The 21,758-nt window shown below is 43.6% G+C and overlaps 1 protein-coding gene across 1 annotated transcript; it reads right to left on the bottom strand.

The window, feature by feature from the left end:
* Positions 1-1,118: 1,118 nt before the first annotated feature.
* LOC310999781 (sodium/potassium-transporting ATPase subunit alpha-1) lies at positions 1,119-14,619 on the bottom strand. Its single transcript, XM_083990335.1, has 23 exons — positions 14,439-14,619; positions 13,957-14,067; positions 10,671-10,730; positions 9,472-9,573; positions 9,236-9,337; positions 9,031-9,144; positions 8,711-8,845; positions 8,472-8,589; positions 8,093-8,361; positions 7,691-7,999; positions 6,850-6,984; positions 6,522-6,714; positions 6,253-6,428; positions 5,989-6,125; positions 5,186-5,336; positions 4,928-5,096; positions 4,680-4,834; positions 4,461-4,584; positions 4,223-4,368; positions 3,989-4,119; positions 3,676-3,777; positions 2,555-2,646; positions 1,119-1,322 (listed from the first exon to the last, which is right to left on the bottom strand). Exons 1-23 carry the CDS (start codon positions 14,448-14,450, stop codon positions 1,294-1,296), a joined length of 3,072 nt encoding a protein of 1,023 aa, XP_083846461.1. The 5' UTR covers positions 14,451-14,619; the 3' UTR covers positions 1,119-1,293.
* Positions 14,620-21,758: the final 7,139 nt, after the last annotated feature.

Genomic DNA, 21,758 nt, shown 5'->3' with positions numbered 1-21,758 from the left:
TTTATCGACGTGACAGCTCGTCAGAGAATTATTACCGAGTTTAAGCATCCAGCCCATAACAAAGATGATAATTACATCTTGGAAACACGCTCTACGCAACACCAATATTTGCTGTCTTCTTGATCTGACTCTTCCTCCTTATTTATCACATCGCTTTTCTCCCTATCCATCAACGCTGCTCTCTTCCCTCCCCCGCCTCCCATCCTCATTTAGTCTACATTCCTCCATCCTTTATGTTCGCAGACTTGTTGTCTGTCTTGCACTAGCTCCCTCTGCTCTGAAGTTGGAAGGCGAGAGACCTGATTGGTTGGTTCGTTCAGCCTCCGTTTGGCAGCACAAATGAAAGCCCACACTTCCTGCTACTATTCTGCCTGACCGGTGTTTCCTGAGTGTGTGTGAAGCTGGCCATCTGCAGCCAGGTCGGTGTGACAATAGGACAGCTCTTCACACACACACACACAAACTTAAGAGGGGTAAAGGGAGAGAAGGGGGCATTCATAATGAGCAGGGTAAACACCAACCAGATAGCTCTGGAGTGTCTTGGTTAATTTTCACTCAGGACCTCTTTGCATCGGCGGTCAGCAGAGCAATCCATCGCAAACACCAATGTGGTAGACTGGCCCTTGAGATAATGAACACACACAAACACACATCCAAACACACACACATTGATCTGACATGCTTGTCTGTGATTGGCTGGTGGGTAAAGGCAATTTTCTTGCAAAATAAGGTAAAAAAGGGAACTTAGTTAATAGATTTTCATTCAGATGATCAGTTATTTATTTTATTGATGCTAATAATGGAAATCTAATACTCAAATTAAAATTTTTACATACTAAAAGTGATTGTTTTAGTGGTTTGGTGGTTATTTTTGCATGTGATGGTTTATCACAACTGTTTTATGTCAAACTTGTGTGTCCTACTGTACTCTTTGTGTCTGAGGTTTAGGAACTGTTGAGGTAGATAATCCAACTGCATGGGTCACTGGACCTGACTCACTGCCTCATATCTACTGAACCTTGAAAAAAACATCTAGTGAAATTGTGTCCTCACCCCTCATGTGTCAGAGGATTCAACAAGAAGAGTGTGTGCAGAAAGAAACAAACGTCCAAGCAGCCTCAGTGTACAATGGTAGAGAAATGTTTTATTGTGAATGACATATACATCAAGAGCTTCTTAATTTATCCATGTTGTGTGTGTTTTTGGAGTCTGATTGGGTCAGACTGATATGTAACATGGCAGCAAATAACAATGAAACACTGACTGCTCCCTCCGTGAATGTGTCGTGTTGACTCAGTAGTATGTCTCCTGTTCAACCCAACCTAGAAACCAAAGGAGACACAATTAGGGACAGAGTTTTTGCCTAATATTTTGGGTCCAAATAAAAAGAGGCCTTTAACTTTGCAGGATGAAACCATCCCTCATGTTGTAGGACAGGAAATGTAAGAAATGAGACCAGAGTGGAGAGTGTGAGCAAATAACTTCCTGAATTTAGGGCGAATTAGTCTCCGAATAACAACATTAAGATCTTTGTCCTGCAGGTTTTTGGCATTTCTGTCACACAGTTGCTCTATATCATTAGATGTAAACATAATCTAATGAAACTGTATTAGAAGTCAGTGTGGCTCCAATGTGTTGATGCTTGAATTAGGTGATTTAGCAGCGTCTGCCTGTCCTCACTGCGCCCAAAGCCACGTTTTATTTTCAGGCACCAACACAGAGGATATTTGTGTCTCATGGCCGGTTAAAAAAAAAACTGGGCTGGTTCCTTCTTGTTCAGCCCAGGATTAAAAAATACTCTTAGCTTTGGGCCATGCATGCACACAGTGGAAAAACATCACTTTCTTAAATTGTTTTAACCAATAAAATACCCAAAGCAGTAAACATGTTTTTTTTGTAATCCATCCTGTTTTTCCATTTCCTCCATAAGTTGTTTGAAACTGTCACTTTAACTTGTTTTTTTGTGTCTGATTGTAACACGTTATTCACCACGGATGAGCAATGAGATGTTCACTGATCTGTGCTATGGGGCTCAGATGAAGCAGACACACACACACACGCAGCCACGCACACACACAGACATACGTGAACACAGTTGTATCAGAGCCGGCGCTGCATGCAGGTTCTGCTCAGCTCCGTGGGAGGAACGAGGCATTAACAATGGGCAGAGTTGAGGGTTCAACTCCCATGAGCCCCTATTATCTGGCATAGTTCACTGGTGTGTGTGGAGACATACCAATGCACACACGCAGAAACAGACACAGGAGGATGTACAGTGCTCATGCTTAACACATATACACCTGTGTTTCATCCTATGCTGGATGTATTCTTTCTATTTGTAATAATTTGGCTCGTTAAGTGCTGTTTTCTTTAAATAGTATCATAATAATATAATTTTCTATACTAGATAAGATAATTTTAATTTTCACCATTAAAGTAAAGCATCTAGTGTCTATCACTGTCCTGCAAAAACTGTAAATTTTAATGAGCTTAGATCCCTCCTTGTTTTCAGCTTTGGGACAAAAGTAAAAAAAACAGTCAGTAAAGGTCTTACCGCCTGGGTTGCGTCTGAGGATATATCTTCTGGCTTCATCATACAGGAAGATGAGGAGGGAGTAGGGGAAGGCACAGAACCACCAACATGGCCTAGAGTGTGGATGGACAGAGAGACATGTGACTAACCATATAAAAGCACTAGGGGGCCTGGTTAATGCCATTATAGTTTGGCTGGAGTTGCACCAAGAGCACAGGAAAAGCTTCAGGGATGAGCATTAGACTTCTGAGACCAAACTACTAGAATTAGTTCAGAAGCTTGTTGTCAGAAAACGATGCAGAGTGTGTGTTTTTCTCCTCTACTTCTCTCTGAGTGTCCTCTTTATTGACAACAATACAACACTTCAAAACCTGACAATGCACAACTCGTGCTTATTGGTTGAGCTGAGGCAGTCTCTTCTCTACAGGATACAAAAAAAACAACAAAATGTGCCTCCAAACCTAAAAGGTCAATTAGCAGACAGCACTGACATTATCTTTCTAAATATCATGATGCATACAGGCATTTTGAAAACCTTTAATGTGCTACAATCTGAAAAAGGAAGAGGAAACTGTTTGAATTAAATTAGCCTGTAAATGTTGTTACATTCTGTCTATGTTGGATTTTCTGTAATAATACAAATGTTTTCAGGACAGAAAAACAAAAACAACACAAACACAGAGAGTAGAGACAGAAATAGGGACAGCAGGAGGAAGTGTGGGTGGAGGCAGACGCTCGGACGGAAGGAGAGAGATGCTGAGGTTGGTCAAACCTAAGAAACAGGTGAGTGTGTGGGCGAGGGAGGGGAGACAGAGGGGCAGAGGGAACTGAAGCCTCGGACCACATGAGAGGATGGTGTGGAGAGGAGAGAGGGAGGGGGAAGAGGTGAACAAGGAGAAATGAGGTGCGTGTGAAAGCTGTGAGATAATGAGCTGAACGTGATCTTCCTGCTTTCTCTGTTTCTCAAAGAGTCTCATTAGATCTGTTACTCCTCTGCTTCTGAGGTGGGCTGTTAAATAAAACCCAACTTTTTCAACGTGATGATAAAGCTCTGACAGCAGCGACTGATTGGTGAGGAATCTCAAAGAACAGAAGGCAAAAAAAGATGCATTTTCTGTACAGTAGTTCTTGTGTTTACTCACTTGAGGGGATACATTCTGAGGGCAACGTCCATGCCGGGGCAGTATGACAGGAAAGCAGCCAGAGCTGTCTCCTCAAATAGACCGAAGATGAGGATGCGGTTCCTGTGGAAGTGAAGAAGAGCTTAATTAATATCTGTGACTTTTATATTCATCTTCACTGTGATTAATGCTGTAAGGCTGCAAATATTCCCCCTCAGAAATATCTGCATCCACAAAATGATCATAATTATGGTAGAAAAAAATATCCCCCTCAGATGTTTTGGTATCTAATTGTCTGTGTGTAAATTTAGAGACGGGCTTTCTGTGCACATACTTCATTCCCTGTTGCAGGATGGAGTTCCTCCTGGTCTTGCAGATGATCAGATCGGCCCACTGCACGACCACGATGCTGGCGAAGAAAGCCGTGTGGCAGGTGAACTCCACGATCTTTCTGCGCTCGTATGTCTGGGAGATGGAAAAATGAAAAACAAATGAGCTCCTTCATTCAGTCGTTTGTTAATTTTTTTTGCAGAAAAGCACTAAAAAAAACATGCGTGTTACTACTGACCCACTGCTGCCCGTAGCTGTCCTCCAGGTCGTTTACGTATTTGTCGTCCCAGTGGACTCTGATCCCCAGCAGGTCCATGGGGAGGAAGCCATTTTCAGCCAGGATCACAAAGTATGTGAAGAAGCCAGCTGTGGCCTGCATCATACCTGACAGAGGAGCAGAGCGAGTGCCACTTTAGAAAGCTTCTCACCAAATATTGAATAGTGAAGTCACTTATTTATCATGAGTTGTTACTTACCGATCTGTCCGTAGGCTATGCTGATGAGCCTCTCGTTCACCAGTTTATCTGTTTTGGGGTTTCTGGGCTGCCGCTTCATGATGTCGCTCTCAGCTGCTTCATAAGCCAGGGAGATGGCAGGGACCTGGGAGACAACAAGGGATTTAGAAGTAAGAACATTTGATCACTTTTTTTAAACAGATTTGATCCCTAATGACTTTGATCCGTCAGAAAGCTCACCATGTCAGTTCCCAGGTCGATACAGAGGATGGTGACGGTTCCCAGGGGCAGGGGGATGTTGGCGATGATGAAGAGGAGGAAGGGTGAGATCTCAGGGATGTTACTGGTCAGAGTGTAGGCGATGGACTTCTTCAAGTTGTCAAAGATCAGACGACCTGATGAGGAAATGGAACAAATTTATTAGCGTTTGAATGATTTTAAATCCTGCAGCTAAATAAGAGCCAGTGTCATTTCCCTCAGTATCTCACCTTCTTCCACACCGGTAACGATGGAGGCGAAGTTGTCGTCCAGCAGGATCATGTCAGCAGCCTGCTTAGACACGTCAGACCCGGCGATACCCATGGCAACGCCGATGTCGGCCTTCTTCAGAGCAGGAGAGTCGTTCACACCGTCACCTGTCACAGCCACAATGGCGCCCTGATGCCAGAGGAAAACAGACAAGTTAAAACAAAGGTCTATTGTTTATTTTACTTCCAATCTGTGCCTGTGAGAAGCGTGGCACGCACCTGTCTCTGACAACCCTCCACAATAATCAGTTTCTGCTGAGGGGAGGTTCTGGCGAAGACGATCTCGGTGTGGTACTTCAGCACGTCGTCGAGGAGCTCCGCGGTCATTTCCTTCAGCTCGCCGCCGTGGACGACGCAGGCCTTGGCATCTCTGGGGAGGGAGTCACAGCAGCGTTAGGACAACAGTTGAATTCCTGCATCCTGTTTCTGAGAGGAAAACTGAAGATGTGGTGTAACCAGGGCAGCACAAAAAGGAAATCATGGGGAGTGGGTAAACAGGAAATACCAACCAGCATTGGCCTTGGTACCCATTAAAGAAAAATGAATGCATTGTCAGTAAATGTTTAGATTGAGAATGTTTTGCTTCTTTGAGGAGCTAAAGAAACATAAAACCCCCACTGCAGATAATAAATCTTACATTTCAATATCTCATCATCAGTGCCATGGTAAAGGACAGTGTGATGTGATAATGATGACACTTCAACAGGAATTTCCTGCATGAGGAATCTGCCTAGGGTGACAGTACTTTCAGGATGTGGTATTTGTGGGTGGCATTTTTACAGCCTGAACCAGCAGACTCAAACTTGCTGATATCGGATCAGTGAAATGGCCAGCAAAGAGCCACATCTAGATTTATATGTCTGCAGTGAATTAATGGTTAAAGCCTTTTTGGCTGCAGGGCCAATGCTGATTTAATTCTTTGTACTAACAAAAAAAATAGCCAGCTGTGCCACGAAGAAAACCCAATTTGGAAGATTTTGTGCAACTCCAAAGATGCTTCAAAAGTAGTCGATTGAACTAACCTGGGGTTGACCTCGGAAACTGGAACGTTCAAACGGGCAGCGATGTCCTCAACAGTCTCGTTGCCTTCAGAGATGATACCCACGCCCTTAGCAATAGCCTTGGCTGTGATTGGATGGTCACCTGTCACCATGATAACCTGTGGGGGAGCAGGTGAATCAAAACACTTAATCTGTGGGTCTTTTTGTTTGAGTTTTTACAAATAATTGCAGAAACTTGCAAATGATAGATACAGGAATGGACCTGAAATGACGACAGCTTCATACCTTGATTCCGGCGCTCCTGCATTTGCCGACAGCATCGGGCACGGCAGCACGAGGGGGGTCGATCATGGACATGAGGCCGATGAAGCACAGGTTCTCAGTGGGGAAGTTCACCTCCTCAGTGTCAAAAGAAAAGCCATCAGGGAACTGATCGTCAGGCAGGTTGAAGTGACAGAAACCTGAATAAGACAAGAAGGAAATACTCATCAGCTTTTTCTCTACTGATTAAAGATAAAAGGAATATACAGCCTGAGTATGGAGCTATGTTGTACCCAGCACTCTCTCTCCCAGTCCTCCCAGTTCAACATAGGCGTTCTGGAAAGCGTCTTTCATCTCGTCGTCCAGAGGCTGCTCTTTGCCCTGGATCATGATGGTGGAGCAGCGGTCCAGGATCCTCTCTGGAGCACCTTTCATCACCAGGAGGTGCTTGGTCTCTCCCGGAGTTGCGTTCTTGTGGATGGAAAGCTGTGGGACGAGAGGACGGTTGGATTTGACTGCTGGTTTTTGTTCAGGTGTGGATTTGGCATGATATGATTAGCTGAAACAAGTCAATGATGTCAACCACTAGAGGGAGCAAGAGAACATTTCCCCATTGTTTACCTGGTATTTGTTGGTGGAGTTGAAGGGGATCTCAGCACTCTTGTGGTATTTGTCTCTCATGCCACCAACAGATCCACAGCACAGCTCAATACACTTCAGCAAAGCAGCTTCTGAAGCATCACCGGCCACATCTCTCTGTGGATTGACAGAAAAGAGTTATGGAGAGAATTAAAAAAAAAAAGAAAAATTAATGTTTTCCTTGACCTACGTTAAGACTTTTATAATTACAGCCTTTATGGTTTTTATGGGTTAATCTCCACGAAGAATATGAGCTTCAGTATTGATTTAAATTTCAGATACAGGTACAGATCACCTTTCAATCAACAAGACATTTCTAAAGAAATACTTGGGAATCTATCTTGCAATAACAACCCCCCCCCAACTCCCCCCCGCCTAGAGCTTGAGAAAGAAACTTACTTGCCAGGACCCATTTAGAAATAAATCAATGGGTCCGTCTGGCGACCTCTTGCTATAGCACCGGCTACATATTTCTGAAAAAGCCTTTAATTATGCTGAGAGCTTTTTATAAAGATTGGTAGTGCAGTTTGGCTGCATTTGCATTTTGCTGAATTCAAAAAGTTCCTTGCCAAGACACCTCCCACACAGTCATTGCCTTTCACATTCCATCTGGCCCCAGTTTCCACTTCAACATAATGTTATAAGGAAGAAAAATATTCCACTAGGAAACAATTAACTCAGTACTTGTTTTTCAACCAGGACTAAGGAAAATAGGTTGGACGCCAAAAGCCAAATTAACCGTTAAAACTCTTTTGTGGCAAAACATTAAGTGTTTGGTAGCTGCAGCGCATTAAAGGCTTAATCCATGCAATGAACTCTTCACCTTCAGGATGGGAACGTTGGCCTGATCAGCCAGGAAGACGGCGCGGTTGCAGAGTCCGGCCACTCTGGCCAGGGCGGCCCAGGTGGCCGAGCTCCTGTCGAAGCTGGCGCCGCTCTGGTTCTCGGTGGTGTCGGCCTCGTGGATCTGGTTGTCGAACCACATGTGGGCCACGGTCATCCTGTTCTGGGTCAGGGTGCCGGTCTTGTCCGAGCAGATGGTGGAGGTGGAGCCCAGGGTCTCCACGGCTTCCAGGTTCTTCACCAGGCAGTTCTTCTTGGCCATACGCTTGGCGGTCAGAGTCAGACACACCTAGAGGACGGAGCGTTTGGGTTTTTAAGAGCTGTGTCGTCTTTTTGACTCACAATTGGGACATTTAAAAACACACAAAGCACCAGGACTCACAGTGACGGTTGCCAGGAGACCTTCTGGCACGTTGGCTACAATGATACCGATGAGGAAGATGACGGCCTCCAGCCATCCATACCCAAGGATCAGTGAGAGGACGAAGAAGGAAACGCCCAGGAAGACGGCCACGCCGGTGATGATGTGGATGAAGTGCTCGATCTCCTTGGCGATGGGAGTTTTGCCTCCCTCCAGACTGGAAGCCAGGGTGGCGATACGACCCATGACGGTGCGATCTCCGGTGTTAATAACGATTCCTCTGGCAGTACCTGGACGGACAAGAGATAAGAAGTCATGATTAACGTCATTCGACTTACAGTATATTGCACATTAATTAATTTTGACCCTGTGATTTCTGAGCCAACCACTAGTTGTTTACCTTCAACACAGTTGGTGGAGAAGAAGACGATGTTCCTGGTTTCAAGTGGGTTGTCGTTGGAGAAGTCTGGAGTACGAGTCTGGGGCTCGGATTCACCAGTCAGAGAGGAGTTATCCACCTGAAGGCAGAAAAATAAAACAAGAGTGAAATACCAATGATATCTGGAGGACAGAGGATCATCTAGACGTTGAGCAACTTTCATCACGACTAATAAACAAACCATTTGATTTTGTACAGACCTTGCAGCCGTGAGCAGAGATGATTCTTAGATCTGCCGGTATCCGGTCGCCACCTTTCACCTCCACCAGATCACCAGCCACCACCTCCTCAGCGTTGATGCTCTTCTTCTCACCGTCACGGACGACCAGGGCTTGCTACAAGAACAAATGTGAAATATGTTTGTTAGGGGACATCTTTTAACATGAGACATTACACTTTCTGTCCCAGTTGAAGGGTGCATATTTGACTATTTGTCTTAAACGTGATGTGACCTACTGAATGAGTGACTAAAGACTAAAACTAATGAAAAAGTAAATGACCCTTGCAATGAAAACCTCACCTGTGGGACCAGGTTCTTGAAGGAGTCCATGATCCTGGAGCTCTTGGCCTCTTGGTAGTAGGAGAAGCAACCAGTGATGATGACGACGCCGGAGAGCACAACACCAAGGTACAACTAAAAGCAGGGAGACATGATTGTTAGTTAGTATGTGTGCAGAGTTATTATCTAAAATGTTCATATCATACACTAACAAAGAGCTGCTCACGTTATCATTCATAGGTTCATCTTCTGAGGCAGCCTGGATACCGTAAGCAAGGAAGCAGAGGAGGGCACCGATCCACAGCAGCATGGAGAAACCACCGAACAGCTGGGAACAAGTTGAAATAACATTCAAGGTTTTGTGGCTGCTCTCTGCTGGTTTGACTGGCTCAAACAAATCAGAGGAGATTTGCATGGCAACAAATGTAAATGTGGGAATTTCAGACAGGATTTGGCGTCTACCTGCTTGCAGAACTTGACCCATTCAGGTGTGGTGGGAGGAGGAGTGAGGGCGTTGGGGCCGTCGCGGGCCAAGATCTCTTTTACTCTGGAGGAAGAAAGACCCTGTAAAGAGACACAAAGAGAAAAGGGAAATGTTTAACTATGCATGAAGATTGAAAGAAAGGAGAGAGATTGATTATCTTGCATCATGTGTGAAGTGCCTGGAAGCAAAACCACAATAAAAAAAAACCTGTCAGACCGGTTTTTCCTAGGTTCCTCTAAAGATACCTTTACACGCTTGAGGAAAACAGGATGAAGGACAAGGTTACTCAACATGTTTCCTGCTCAGCTGTTGGAGAATAGGTACACCACTACAACCGAAGAATTTGAGGTCGGTTGGCAGGAAACCTAAAGATACACACCCTTAGGCAGACTGCACTAAATAACCTTACAATTACAGCTTGCCATTTCCATTATCCTGTGCAATTACACAGCACAAATAAAGCGTATGGGCTTGAAAATAATAAACAGTGATGAAAGAACTATCAGGTGGTATCTGTCTTATGAGCCCAGCAGTTACATTTTCTTACACAGCAAAGAAAAAAAAGAATAAATTAAGAATTAGCACTAGTAAAGTCTCTTTGGATGGACACCAAGAGCGAATAGGAACATTTCTTTTCCTTGTTGAAGGAGCGAATAAGAGCAGTGTTTCCTGTGTGAATGAAGTCTTTGTTTTGGGGGAAACTCAGACAGATCAGGTTTCAGCAGATAATCAGCATCGGTGAGGCAAGTGGAATGGCCACTGTGGACTTGCATTGTGTTGTGTAATGGGATTCTGTGTGTGAGACCTTAGCTCAATGAAGACCATGGTGGAAAACAAGAGGAGAACATTTTGGATCTGTACAGTTTGACATGCTTTTGCCATCTCGAGATAAACTGATGGATTTCTGTACCAAAACAACTTTTTAAATGACATTTAAATTATTTAAATGTCACTTCTCTGGATATGACTTTGGGGAGAGAATATGTTTTTTGTAATTTGGTAAACTGGCTTTTTAAAAGTTAGTTTACTAATTATTCTAACATAAATACAAGAAAAGTGTTCCTCTGTGCAGTGACCTCACTTTGCAGCTTGTGTAGCAACTCCAGTGATTTACTATCACTCTGACAGGCTCACACATCCATAAAAAAACAAACAAACACACACACACAGTGCTTACCCTGCTTAGGTCAGTTCCATATTTCCTGTTAAGTTCATCCAAAGTTAACTTGTGATCATCCTATGGAGAGAGAGAGAGAGAGATTGAATCATTGCATAAAACAAACCAAGATCCCCGTCGTTTTAAAAGTGGATTAAAATATGTCCTGTCCTGTCCTCCAGAGGGACACTAGGGACATAAAGATGACAAGGTAAAGGAGCATTGTTGCATGCTGCTCCAACAACAGACAATTTAAGATATATGAGTAAAACCAGAGTCTACTGATGATTGAAAACTCGCAGCCAAACACGACGTGAGCTCAGTTACGTATGGACTCATCCACGGTCAGTTTGCTGTGAGCAAACAGTCCATCCAGCCGAATCAATGTCACCCAACTGATAGACTGCTGTTTGCTCCTGTGTGTATTGCTCCTGTGTTTTGGTGAAGTCCGTGATCTCTTTCACTCGCATCAACAAAATCAATTTTATTACTTGTGTGTGCTGAAGAAAATTGGGTGAAAATGCAAATAAAAAGTGAGAGGAGCTGACAAATCCATGTGCCTACACTGTGTATTTTGAATAACGCCTACAGTGAGTGAATGAATAGAGTTTCTTTCAATATAATTTGGATTGTTCCGCAATTATATCTGACTCCCACCTTCCAGTTTGTCGGCCGTGGAACAACAAAAGTATTGTGATGGTTTTACAGTAACAGCCATTGAGTGAAAGAGATGCCCACACTGGTTTCTGTTTCATCTAAACAATGTGACATATGGCTGAAACAGGAATAATACTCTAGTTTCCTTTACAGTATGGACGTTATGCTTCTATTATATGATTTTACATTGGCCTTTATAACAAATAACATGATTATTATTAAAACTACTATCTCATATGTGGTAAAATGACTCCCTAAAGTTTCCATTTGGTCTGAGCTCATTTTAGAATGACTGATGAACAACCAGTGAGGCATTAGTGTCTCATTACGATTATGTAAGAACAACTTCACTCTGACCTTGTTAAAGATTCATGTCCCAATCACCCACTGCCTGTAGTATATAGATCTATTTATATATAAATGCTGTGTGAAATTATACATTTGCATAATATTCATTTGGAAATGTGAAGTCCTGAGCCATTAATGGTTTGAAGTGAGTTCTCTCACATTCATCTGCACTCTTCACAGTCAGTGCAGAAAATGGTGTGACTGCATGGCTCCCTCGGCCCTGCCACAAATTTTACATGATAATAAGCAGTCAAAGTGCTCCATGGCAAATGTGCCATGCATAATGTGTTATCACATGCTCCAAACTACTGTTGCTTATTTTAACAGTTAGTCAGCAGTTCTTTTGAAGCCGAGAAAGGAAATTTCTTCACTTTGGCTTTGATTCTTGGACGGCCACACACACCTAAACACATTTGAGAAACAGGTTCTGGACAACAGTTGATCAAATTAAACCTCGACCCTATTTTTAGCTTCTTCAGCTGTTGGTCACGTTTTGGCAAATCGGCAGCTGCTTCTTGTTGCTATGGAAATATTGCCTTCAACTGGACTTTGACGCCACAGTTAATTGTATGATAGAAGAAAGCCGGTGCTATAATCATTAACATGTCGGCTTCATGGGCTCCTTGGAACCTCTTGCTACTGTTTTACTGCTGCTCAGTAGATTATTATTCTTTAACCAGCGCTCAAATCAGAAATAAGTCAATTATCAATACATGAAGTTGCCCTTCTTGTGCTCCAGAGGGGGGGGGGCACATTAGAGATTACTGCTGTTAATTGCAGACAATGATATGCTAAGCTGGGGGAGGTTACAGAAGCAGACAGGTGATATGGTTGCTATGGCATTGATATGTCCTTCAGCGTCGGCAGGACTTTGAGATCTAGTTAAGACCTATAGAGGGCAATAATCATTAATATGTCACCGAGATGGGAATTTTATGACCCAATAAGCTGCAGCAGGCTGTGACCTCCTCGGTGACATTGGGCAGAAATTAAATATTTTGTAAGAAAAAAAAAAAAATGGCAACAAGGCATAAGATTCATATGCTCATGTAAATTTAGTTTTTTTTCAAGTTGTTTTAGGAACATTTGCAAGAAACTAGCAGCATCCATCTGTGCTGAATGACCTTGTCAAAGTCAAACATCTACAGCAAAAACAATGACAATTTGAACTATTATGTTGATTTTATTCAACCATTACTTGGATATTTATATTTATAAACGTGGCATCTTTACCGGTGTCTTATTAGTGCTTTCAGATAAACATGAGACCTGAATCTGCCTCATCTTGAGCTGACCTTGTCAAGGACATGGTACTACAAAGGGTTAGAGCAGTCTGTCTTTAATAAGATGTTTTAAAGGCAGTTTAGGGACAAATGCAGAATTGAGAGTCATTATAGCAAACTTCTCCCACTCGATAGATCCAAAGCTACAGGTGAAACCTCAATAACTTTAACTTTCTGCCTATAAACTGCAACCAGTGCACATTTGATTTAATTTAATAAGTGCACAGTTTGTGGTGAGGAGTTATTCATCAGTCCTTTTCCCTCCAGTTGGGGATGAACGCAGAGCAAGTGCCCCGCTGACCTTGGGAAATGACCTCAGTCGGCGACAGATTCAGTCTGAGAAAAAGCTGACACCAGTGGAAATTAGCCAACTACTAATCTACATGTGACGTTTCGAACCCAACTGAACCTCTATGTATGCAACTTTTACAACTCTACGCCTCCACAGGAGCTCGCTGCAGACTGTGGCTACAAAATAAAATTCCCCGCCGACTAAACCGACCAAGAACTGAGCCTGAAAGTAGAACAGACGGATGTAATAGGTGTTTACGCGCGACAGAAAAGAATAACTAGTTCATATGTTTTGAGAGGCTTAACTGTGTAGTGACAACAGAACATCTCAGCGCTGAAGCTCAGTCCAGATGAGCATGATTTAGAAGTTAAGTATAGCTGTGTGAAGTCCTTAATAACATGTGACAGGACATACAGTGGTGGAAGTAGCAATCTGTATGAAACACAGAGCCAACAGCTACACCTCATGTGACTAGTGCTGAGGTAAAAGCGGGGGCTTGTCCCAGCCACCACTGTGTAATTGCTGTGACCAATGGCTGTGAGTTACAGTGTCCAAAAGTATTAACATAACCTGATTAGGACTGTCATTAAGAATGAGGCCAGCAAAGCGTATGGGAGGCGAAGCTGAAGGATTATTAAACGGCTGCTCCTTTTTACTTCAAACTTTTCTCTAGTGTTGAATATCACACTTCAGGTTTCACACAGGTTTCACTTTTTCGTGTACTCACCAAGTCGACCTCTTTCTTCAGCTCGTCCATATCCTTCTTCCCTTTCTCTTTCTTGCTTTTCTTGTCCCCGCCATCGGACGTTGATGCCAGTTTGTAGTCATCCTTCCCTCTCTAAATAAGAGAAGGTGACATAATGAGAATGAGGTCCTGACTAAGACCGAGCACATGTTACTGTAGAAATGTGCTCTTTAGTTTCCTGCTCTTCCTTGTGCCGGAAACACTATGAGTTCACTGTGAGTTTGAATAACTCCTAAAGATCTACAATCTAAAGCTCTAAAAAAAAAAGTCCTTCATCTGTGCACTAGATACTCCAAACTAAGGCACAAAGTGTTTCAAGTTACGCACAACTGTCAGGTTTACACAAAACTTGTGACTAAACTCAAACTCGGTGCAAAACAGGAAAAACATAACCGGCCTAATCTTAACCTAAATCTAGAGAATTTACTACCAGGCAGAAACATGTGACAAGTCTCAGTACTTACTCCCAGCCCCATGGTTGCAACACAAGTCTGAGCGCAGTCAATCCAATTGTCTTTTTAAATTGTAACTTTCCTACTCCGCCTCTCTCTCTCTCTCTCTCTCTCTCACTCTCTCACTCTCACACACACTCTCTCTCTCTCTCTCAGCCCTCTTGCGTCCTGTGTCTTCCGCACTCCCCAGAGCAGAGAAGATAGGGCACTTCACATTACCATACCTATATACCCTCGACTGGCTCACCTGCCTCCAGAGGAGGAGCCTGGGAGGTGGGGGGTGGGGGGGTGGGGAGTGGGGGTGGGGTGAAACTGGACAGGTGAGTTGTGGTCTTGGAGCGAGGGGTCCACCCGGGGGGGGGGAGGGGGGTAATGGTGGTGGATCATAGGAGAGAGGGGAGGGGTGAATCTTGCTCAACTTCCCGGTTTTGTTCTCGCCGCTTCCCGTCTTCTTTCACTCTTTACTCATTCACTCCCTTAGTCAAGCCATTCTTCTTTCTTTCCAGTAATCCCTTCTCCAACCTTCCCTTACAGAAAGTAGGCAGAAAGCCCAGTGAACCCCCATATCTGTGCATTTTCCCTCTGTCCATGTGTGTGCTTCATTTACAGTACAAACAGGAATGAATGAAAAAGTTTGAAAAAAAAAAAGCCGACATAGTGGAGGAGTGAATGAGAGACAGGCAGAGATAACGCCAGAGCTAGAAAGGTGAAAGTCCAGTTCCGCAGGTGACTTATTGCCTGAAGACCAACGATCGATTTGAATGACAAAGTGTGAAAGAGAAAAAGGTGGGAAGCTGATTAAAACTGTCTCTTTTCCCCCATAACAACATAATTCAGGAAAAAGAGGTTGGGCGAAAGTGTTGCTCAAAGCAAAGATAACACGTGGAATGCAAAGAGAGGAATCCAGCGAGCCTTTAGCCTCGCCCTCTCCGTCTGAGGTCAATGTGCCCTGTAGAAAAAGCAAAAAAAAAAAAAACACTGCCTGATTTCGAAGTCCTTTCACCTGAGAATAAAAAGTCAAAAGAGCAGCACAGGAATGTTTCACAATGCTAAACCATTGTGTTTAGGATAGATTCATACTGCTGCAACAGGGAGTGAGCTTAAAGAGGTGCTTGGCCTGCTGCCTGCTGCTCTCCTACAGTGGCCGAAGGATTAATATACGTTAATCATCCTGAGAAAAACACAAAAATCCCATTTGGAACCCAATTTGTGCTGAGTGCTCCGAGCGCTAGGTGAGATTTAGGCTTCAGGACCAAAACTTGGGCAAAGTTCAGCTGCTGCTAAACCCACACACGAGCGGGTACAAATACATGTTTAATTGGTGCGGCTGATAGACTAACAGGAACAGGACAACAAAAGGTTTTGCAGTTTCAATTGGGGGGTGGAGGGGGAGGCCCCACCTCAGTTGTTCCTGTGGGCTGGCAGGAATCTCAACCAAAGCCACAAAGGTTAAGTGAGAGGGTTTACATGAATGACTGAGCAGGACAATGCCCTGGAAATAAACCGTGTCCTTGAGCAACACAATGCAAATCCCTCAGGTTGGTATGGAAAAAACTGACAATGTCTGTTTGTGACTGGGATGTACACGGCAGAGGCTCCACGCTCTGACCCCGTCCGGTCCGCTCACAATGTCATCTCCCGTCTATGGCGGCCACCTTCGCTGCACCAAAGGACACTCGTGACCCATATGAAAGCTGGCCATTAACACTTGCAGGAGGAGGAGGGAGGGGGGGGCTGCTCGTCCTTGCTGGGGGTTGTTGGATGTGTTTGGAGTAAACTTCCGACTGTTTATAGTCACTAGAGCATGCAGGGAGGAAGGCGGGCGTTGATGTAAAAGATGAGGAGAGAAAAAGAGGCAGGGAGGTTGTAAAACAGGAGGAGAGAAAAAAAAAGGCACGCAAGAGGCAGAAGAGGATATTCTTAGTTGTTGTACAGTGAATGCAGCTCATTTTGTCGCTACATTGGCAGGACACGGGACTAGAGGATCTGTCGTAGAGTATTGATTTCACTTTGTTCCAATTCTATTCAGGGAAATGAAATGAGTCCGGCAGAAAGAAGACGGCGATGTGTGACACAAAGAAGCTGAGAACGGTTGAGAAAATGCCTCAGGCCGAGCTGGAGCCAAAAGAACATAAAACCTATTTTTCTTCTTACCCAGACTGCTTTATATGCGCCGAGATAATAGTTATAGCTGCACCACAATGTAACAGAACCCAAAGAAAATTGGTTTGCGGTGCAGTTACTCACGATAATCTGATGAAACTCGTTGGGTTGCTAACTAACAACATGTGCTTTGCCCACACACACCATCTCAGATCTGTATTTGTGCATATCTTGCTATATGTCTCTGTGGCTTTACGCTATCATACAAACACGTCTTCTGTTCAAACACGCTTTGAAAAGTTGTATTTACACTATAATTTGCAGGATTTCTACTTGAGCATGTTTGAGTCTTTGGGAAATCGACCTCCCACGCAGCGGTTGTCTCACTCTTGCATCAATAAACCCAAAACAGCAAACTGTGGTTGAGCTTTGAGTGGCCCCCTCCGAGTCTTTCACATGGCTGATGGGGGTTTCGGCTCTGGGATCGATGTAGTATAGGTTTTTGTTTAACACCAAACAATGCTCTGTCGCACATAAACAGTGTATGACCTGCAGAAATAAAACATGGCCTTTGGAGTGACACTGTAGTAGTGAGTACAAGGAGTAAAAGTAATGTTATCAGGGGAAACACATTAGTAGCAAGTGATTTAACAGCCATACAAGTGCTTATGTAAATTACAAAAGGGTATAGAGATACAAAGTTTGAGTTTTGTGTATTGAGGTTTTGAAATAAATCCATTAAAGAACCTCAGCACTTGAGAAAGATAAAATCTGTGCATGATAAAACCCCATTAGAGCTAAGAGATAGTGTGAATATTGTAATTTAGTTAAACCAACCCTTCCTGCCCTGTTGAATCTACTTCTAAATTTCCTTTGACCAGAGCAAATACATCTATATAAAGGTGCAGTGTCAATGTTTCGCTCCACTGCAGGTGGCCCTCGTAGTACTCCCACTGTCATGAACTTTGGACCGAGTGTGACGCATGGGCATTTAAAAAAAATGTTTAATAATCAAACCCAAAGTGCCTGTGTTTTGTAACCGCCCCTACTTGACGGAAGTCCAGCATTGATTGACGGAGGAGGAGGGAGACAGATAGGGAAGCGAAAGAAGGTAAATACACTAATAACGCAATTTCTATTTATTCAAAAACCACAAGCTGAGATTACATCTATGTGCTGTCTGGCAGTGTGTATTTACTGAACCTGCATGCTTTGTGCCATTCAAGTGTGATTAAAACAAACATTTATATGAAAGATTTGAGTCATTGTGTTGCTGAAGAGCTTCACTGAACGTCAAGTATCACAGTCAAGTATGAACACATCAGAGTAACACACGGTCCTTAAACAGAGCCTAAGTCTGGGGATTTAAGTGTTAAAGCAGAAGTAAGCGATCCGGTCGTTTTGGCTAATGCTGCGTTCCAGGCAGGCTTTTGAAACCGTAAATTACAGCTTCAAGTCACGACTTACGACTTTGTAGCGTTCCAGGCAACCCACTCGTGTTTTTCCGACCTGTTTTACCTGTGAAAGTCACTATAACGGCCACTTGTAACTTCCGACCCGTGAACTCGTACCAGATCGAACTGGTACGACTTCACAGGTCGGAAAAACACGAGTTACGGGCTGCCTTGAACGCACCATAACGTCTTGTCAACCGACGGAGTTAGCAGCCCCCGCCCTCGTCATGGATCTATTGGTCCTCGTCCCTACGTCACCACATTCACGCGCATCCCTTGGCTGCACACACAGCCCTGCATGCCGTTCTCTCTCCTCATTGGATAAAACTTGTAGGATATGAGAAAAGTTTTCTCCTCGGCTCAGAGCAGAGCAGAGTGACTGACAGACCCGTGTTTCGGTCCAAACACTCTATGTAAGTGATTGCTGTCGGAAGATAGAACTATTTAAGACTTATATTAACACAAAAATATCGCTTACTTCTGCTTTAACAAGTCCAATTGCAATGACAAAGCTGACACCGGCCTTTTAAAAATGAGTGGTACCAAATGTTTGTGTGGCCACTCGGACTTAAGTCTGAAAAGATCCTGTCAGCGGTGAGTCTGTGGGAATATATCATATATACTTTCCATGTTGATGGATCTGCCATACATCCATACGCTGCATGTGCTGCTGATTTAACACCAAACACCAGTGTGCCTTTAGCCGGCCGAGCTGCTTTCCATGTCCACTTCGGCGTGGCAGAGGACGGTGAAATCTTGAGTTCACGTGGGGAGAACATTTGCCTTGTTAAGTCATTCCTCCTCCTCTGTACAGACAAAGAACTATTGTCTCCAGCAGCTGCCATCACAAGATCTCAACTACCCAACCTCTGACACCAGTTGCTAAAGAAACATCTTATACACCTTGTTGTTGTTGTTGTTTTCTATTCTACTTTGCTGTCCTCCTGCTGGGGTTCATACACCACAGCACATCATGTGAAGAAAAAGGGGTCATGGGAAATAGGCCAATAAGTGTTAAATTCAAATCAGCTTTGAGTTTCTCTACCAGGAAATGGTGGATTGCTCCTTTGAGGTTGATGCTTATCCATGAACATTATGGTCACTGACTGGGCCTGGACATTCTCTCTCAATAAGAGCTGAGAGGTGAAAACTTCACACACTGTCTTGAAATTCCCAACACAGGTGTTTGTCTCCAGCGTGGAAAAAAAGGACAAGAGCTGGATTTTTTACTACTGACTAGATCCAGCCCAACTTGACATGAATAGTTCAAATTTAGACTTGTATCTTAATGTTTTTGGTTTGCTTTGGATGTAGATGGCTTTTTAAGCAGAAAAGAATAAAGATGTACAGGCAATTCTCTGTAAACTCAGATACTGAAGGAGGAGGAACGCAGCATCGCTCTGTCTGTACTACAGGGGATAATCGTGTCAAGGTCCAACGTCTTCCTCCCAGAGCGAAAAACACAGATAAAAGTGAAGACAGACAGAGAAAACAGTGCAAGGCTGCCACTGATAAAGACAAGTTTGCTCCCACATCTTGAGCTGCCTTTCTTCTTCTATCTACTACAAGCTGAGGTCAGATAAAGGAACTGGATGTGATATTACGTAGGTCAAATACTGCCATCTACGTCAGAAAGAAAAACAAAAAGAAGTGCTCAAATGAAAACATTTAAATCACTAACAACTCCCTAGTTACTGCTCATGACCAGGTATTAGAGACCAGCATCCACTGCAAAATAACAGGAATTAGGGTTTTATTACATGATAAAATTACAACCATCAGTCAGGGGGGAAGTGACGGGGTCCCATGACCTGCTCACCCCCACATGGTCACTTTAACTGATATTATCAGAGACTAATGACAATTTCCACAGCTACACTGGTTACATGTAATTATGCAGATTAGCAAAAGCCATGTGACACAAATTTGTTGAACCCACAGGACGACCCGACTGAAAACTCAGCGAAGGCGAGACAGAGAGACTCACGGGGATCTGGTCATCTAGTGTATATTACACATCTCAACCACACGGCCACAAAATGTTCTGTCCCTTTAAAGTTTGAGATTGAATCTGGCAGCGTCTCATGTCTCTGTGGAACAGCTTTACTCCTGCAAAACATGACAATTGAAAAGGCAACGAGAACACAGACAGAGTGCAGCGCTGCAATATCATTAAGGAGCAACTGCCACTGAATAAACATGTTAACAAATGAAACCGGCACCAGCAGCAAAACCGTGCACACCCATTACTAAATGAGCTCTCAGTAGACATTAAAACCTAATTGCATGGGTATTAAAACTGAGGCTATCTTTGATCTCTGCCTTCATTTTGGATTCAACCTCAAACCTGTGGCGTATTTCAGGTTGTGACATGCACATAAACACCTGCCAAACACTCACACACACTAAGAAGTGGCTGGTAATTAAGGTGTATGAAAACCAGGTCCAACTCTGCAGTAAAAAGGCAAAGGAGACACACACACACACACAAGAGAAACAGAAAGTGCTGCTATTTATAGGGCAACACATTTGCCTGAAACCTACAAATACGAACGTCACAGCATCTCTGTCAAAGTGGAACTGCTGTTGGGTTGAGCTGCTCCACAAGCTGCTGGTTCACATTCCTTGTTTAAGGACTAAAACTAGAGCGTGCAGGTTTCATAAAGCCACACGCATCAAGACTTTAAAAATTCAAATTCATAGCAGACCAACCGGATCTGTCTGGCAAATGCCCAATTTTTTGTTTTTGTGCTCTAATAGCTGACAAATAAACAGACATGAGAAAGTATATAACATAATAACAGCAGAAAGTGGATTTGGCTTGTGCGGCTTCAGTTTCAGCCCGTGTGATAATGACAAGGATCAAGTAATCTCCCAGAGATCTGTGCAGCGTTCGCTCAGACCACACACACAAACACTGACAGTGACAGGGACAGCACATCCCTCTAATCTGGCCTTGGATTACAGCTACAATTAGAGCAATGAGAACAAGAGAAAGACAAGGTGAGAGATGTTGTTTTGACATTTTAATTATTCTGATTGTCAGTGTTGCTGTCAATCACATGTACTTATTGCAATCAGACTGCACTCGATTGATGATCACATACTGGTGGCTGCAGGAAGCAACCTCCATTGTCTTCTGTTTGGTCAAATGCTAAAAAATCTCACAGACAGATGGATTCTTGCATGTGCAGCATTCACAACACAAGCCCATACCTGTACGTCACAGCTTCACCACATTTATACTTTTTTAATTCCTGTGCTGATCTTCATCCTGATATAGGAGCTCAGCCTGTTGTGGAAACAAACAGGTTTGTCTGACAGTACTAATTATAACTGCAGCATATCTGTTTCTTTCTTAGCCACAGCAGAGGTTTGATACATACACCCTCACAGAGAGACTGCCCTGAAAGAAATACCAGTAGCCGAAACCCTGGATATAACACAGTACAGTAACCCTAAAAATGTATTCATTATACAAATATAAACAGCAAGAAGGTTTTCAGAGTAAGATATGTAACTTCATAGTTTCATATTCGGCAAATTTCTGCAGTGGAGCAGCACGGCGACACAGAAAACTGGTGAAAGCGTGAATGAGAGGATAAAGAAACAAAGAAAGAAAGAGTCACTGTAGGCCCGTCCAGCCTGGCTGATCCAAAACCCTGGCAACAGCAACAAAGAGCCACTGTCTCTGTCTCACTCATGCACGCAGACTCTGCTGTGTAAACCCGAGCGTGGACGCGAATTAGTCTGCTGACAGACACACACCAGAATG

Source organism: Trachurus trachurus (assembly GCF_905171665.1).
Source record: "Trachurus trachurus genome assembly, chromosome: 2".
Classification (NCBI taxonomy): Eukaryota; Metazoa; Chordata; class Actinopteri; order Carangiformes; family Carangidae; genus Trachurus; species Trachurus trachurus.
This window is presented reverse-complemented; position numbering and strand designations above follow the sequence as displayed.